Raw genomic sequence first — 3,827 nt, 5'->3', positions numbered from 1 at the left:
ACTCCGTTTCCAGTTAAAACGTCCCTGTGGACAGCCATTGTGGTAACAGTTGTCTCTTCCGTTTTTTTTTTTTTTCTGAAGGGTTCCACTGCAGCTTACACTAAAAGCGGCTACTGTGTGAATCGTTTCCCCTCCCTGCTGCCCGGTGGAAACCGACACAACTCAGCAATGGGAAAAGGTAGGAGGGCCTGTTGTATGTGGAGGACACTGGTTTATTATAGTAAACCATTTTAGCAACACAGGGAAGTGACAACAGTAGCTTCTCCCATTTGCTCTCATTCACCTGTGAGTCTATTTCAGGTTATGCTTACTAACCTATAACTTTTAAAATACAAATTGTTTTAATTACCCCTCATCCACAAGCACAGCGCGCTAGCTCAGCTAGCGTATTGTTACCAAAACAAAAGCTGTCTCTATGACGTCTGTTTAGCTTAGTTTGCCACGTATCTTTTAAAGGAGACAAATGAGTCAGTCTGTGTATCAGATTGTTCTAAAACTTGGTCTTCCATAAGTACTACTACGATATGTTGGGTGCTCAGTGTTCAACCTTATCAGCTGCTCTACATAGTCTAGTCAGCCAAACAGTCAGAGAGGAGGCCTTACAGTTGTAGACTTTACAGTGGTAAGGAGAGCACTATACCATTGCAGTCTCACAATATGCACTCTTCAGTATTTGTTTATTTATTGCAAGTCCCATTGTCATCGCCATATTGAACAGCAGGTCACAGATTTTCCTCATATTGTGCAGGCCTAGGATTCTCTCTGACCAGTCAGTGGTCTGCTCAGTGGTCTTTTACTATCGGCACTTGGAACCTCCATGAAGGTGACAGCAAACTAAGTACTATCCACGATGTTTCCCAAAGGAAAACCACAAATGAATGTTTCCCAGCGAGCTGAGCCAAGGCGTACCATGCAGTGGAAATGAAGCATTAGAGCAGAAATGTCTTGTTCTGGAGGGTGGGGGTTGGTGAGAGTGCCAGTGTCTTCTGGCTAATGTTTGTTCCAAAACATAGTTCAGGACCAAAAAGTGATTTGCACAATCGAATATATGAGTATTGCAACTTTTGTGCCACTGCTATCAACGAACAATACTGTCATACCCCTTGTCACTACAGTATGTTAAAATTATTTTGTATGAGGTTGTAAAAGTCTTTATTTAGTAGCTTAAATAATAGTTAAGATATTAAGTTATTATGAATGTGTTTTATACTAGTGTATGCTGTCTGTCTGTAAGTGGCCCTTTTTGTATGTGCCCCATGCAGACTACACAATCCTGGACTGCATTTACAGTGAGGTGGACAGAACGTACTACATCCTGGATGTCATGTGCTGGAGAGGCCACCCGGTGTATGACTGCCCGGTAAGACAGGCTTCTAATCCTCCAGCGATCCAGGAATGCTTGTCTAATTGCTTAAGTAGCAAAGTCTGGGCCACAGATGTGCTGTTTTGCCACGTTGCCCATCTCATTGGCTCGGGATTCGAAAAAAGAGTTTTCTTGTTTACAGAGCTTGTTCTCTCATCAACAGACTGAGTTCCGTTTCTACTGGCTCCAGTCCAAAGTCCAGGAGGCGGACGGCCTATCAGAAATCGCCAAACGCAACCCTGTGAGTAACAGCACCGGGAATAAAGCCTCTTCACTTCGTGCCCTATTTTTCCTTCCTAGTTTCCAGTTCTTAGTATTGTTATTTGAAACACTGTAACGTGTTTATTCAATCTTAGGTTTTCTGCATTTTGTGTCTGTTGTGCTTTATGCCTTGCTGCACCTTATTTCCGTCTTGAATTTAATAAATAAACCTCTTCAGGGGGGAAATGAGACAAAGGAAAATTAAAGGCAAACTCCCATTACCGTCTTTATTCCTAATTGTGCTCTGAAGTGATTATTACACTCAAATCTTGGAGATTATGGTGCTTTTAGGAAGCCCGAGTGAACTTTGAGTTCAAGTTCCACCACCTAATCCTCAGTGTTTGTGTGGTACAGCCCAGTAGGAGCTAAATCAGGCTTAGTCCTTGTAGAGTAAACTCACCATTGGAAAGCAATTTCTCACATTTGACAAGAAGACAAATTGTGTTTGGAACTAACAACGTGCTGCTCTGTTTTTGTTTGGTCCGACAGTTCCGGTTTGTGAGCCTCCAAAGTACTGACTGCACAGCAGAGCTGATTCAGAAAGCTCTGGCAGCTGAGTACAACTTCAGCGTAAGAAAAGTTCTCTCGTCCTTCAGCCTTTTTTTTTTTTGCAAATACCTCACAGCTGCACATTGCAAGAAGTGTTAGTCAGATACATGTTGTGTGCTTCCCATCAGGCTTTGATTAGTTTTAATTCTGAATTTCTGGCTGCAGGTGGATGGTCTCCTGTTCTACCACCGGCAGACCCACTACACCCCCGGCAGCACCCCTCTGGTGGGCTGGCTTCGCCCCTACATGGTCACCGACATCCTGGGCATAGAGGTTCCCGTAGGACCCCTCACCACCAAGCCCGATTACGCCGGCCACCAGCTGCAGCAGATCCTGGAACACAAAAAACCATCAAATGAAGTCCGCCCGGCCAACAGAAGCGGAGGCTATGAGTTAGAGTACCTGTCCACCCCAAGCGAGGACAGTGGGGACACTGTGAACTTTCTGAATCAGAAGCCAATAAGGGAAGCACACATGGAGCTCTGAGTGGGAGGCTTAACGAGATGCAAATTGCCAACTCAGTGTTTCTGAGTGGTGGCAGCCCACATATGGCTCTTTAGAATGTCTGCTGAATGGTTTTGCAGATCTGACCAATTGCAAAGCATGGCTAATTCTAATCCGGCACTGCTCAGGACGCCCTCAGAGTGCAGATTAGTAGAGCTACGCTATATGTGATTTTATAACTCAGATCTGCCATTAACATCTTTACTTCTACCTGCTGCAGAACCCCGAAACAGATCAGTTTACTCAAGAATAATTGCACAGTAGTTGGCCACTATAATTACTTAGTCACAAGTCTCTAATGCAGATCCTTTAATAACACCATACGTAGTCGCATACGATCATAAAAAAGGGGACAGGAGGTTTCTTATGTGCGATATACTGCAAAGCGCAGCTCAGTAAATTGTGTGGTCAAGTGTTATTTTGCTACTGTGCACTTCTCTTGCATAAGAAACATCTTTACCGTTGTCAGTTGACTGCAGGTTTTTCTCCACCCATCACTGATGCTTACTCACAAAAAACAGAGTTTTTGAGCTCAACAACAGTAATAAAGCCCTCTGTGTTTTTAGGAAGCTGAGGTTTTGTTGGTTTAGAACCTGTGAGTTGCTATCATGCTGAACAGCAGCAGTGACATGGACTTTTAATGTTAAAATTAAAATTGCCTAGATGATGTTTTAAAGTGTATGTTACTTAATAAATGTTTTTTTATTGGCCTATACTCTCTGTGTTACTGCATTCCCACAGGTTGGTCACCAAACATTTAATATAGAATGATTTGCACTCTTATTATAAAGTGTTACTGTTTTTTGTTTGTTTTTTTTTTATTTCAACAAAAGTCTCCACTGGAAATTAGAAATTTTCACAAAATTATTCACCACTTATGCAATTATATGCATTACACAGTTCAAAGATAATATATACATTTTAAGGAATGAACATGTAAATTTAGTTTGTCAAAAATATTGGTGGTTCTGTGATGAAGCAATGATTTATACATACATTAAAGCTAGACTTAGACTTGTAAAAGTTCAGATAATTACTTTGAATTTAATTTTAAAAACCTCTGCAGACACCTCAGAACTGACTATACACGTATTCTCAATATCACTGCAAGTAGCTCATGTTCCAGTATATGGTAAGGTGTGAGTCATAC

The 3,827-nt window shown here is 41.9% G+C and overlaps 1 protein-coding gene across 1 annotated transcript in view; it reads left to right on the top strand.

Moving 5' to 3' along the window:
- Positions 1–3,392, top strand: part of snupn (snurportin 1) — a 9,524-nt gene extending 6,132 nt beyond the window's left edge. The window contains exons 5-9 of the mRNA XM_035665439.1: positions 82–178; positions 1,263–1,360; positions 1,527–1,604; positions 2,114–2,194; positions 2,339–3,392. Of these exons, the coding sequence (XP_035521332.1) occupies positions 82–178; positions 1,263–1,360; positions 1,527–1,604; positions 2,114–2,194; positions 2,339–2,659 (675 nt within the window). The 3' untranslated portion in view covers positions 2,660–3,392. The remainder of the gene's footprint in view (positions 1–81; positions 179–1,262; positions 1,361–1,526; positions 1,605–2,113; positions 2,195–2,338) is intronic.
- The last annotated feature ends 435 nt before the right edge of the window (positions 3,393–3,827 follow it).

Source organism: Morone saxatilis, unplaced genomic scaffold (assembly GCF_004916995.1).
Source record: "Morone saxatilis isolate NCDOM2014 unplaced genomic scaffold, NCSU_SB_2.0 Contig2, whole genome shotgun sequence".
Lineage (NCBI taxonomy): Eukaryota > Metazoa > Chordata > Actinopteri > Moronidae > Morone > Morone saxatilis.
This window is presented reverse-complemented; position numbering and strand designations above follow the sequence as displayed.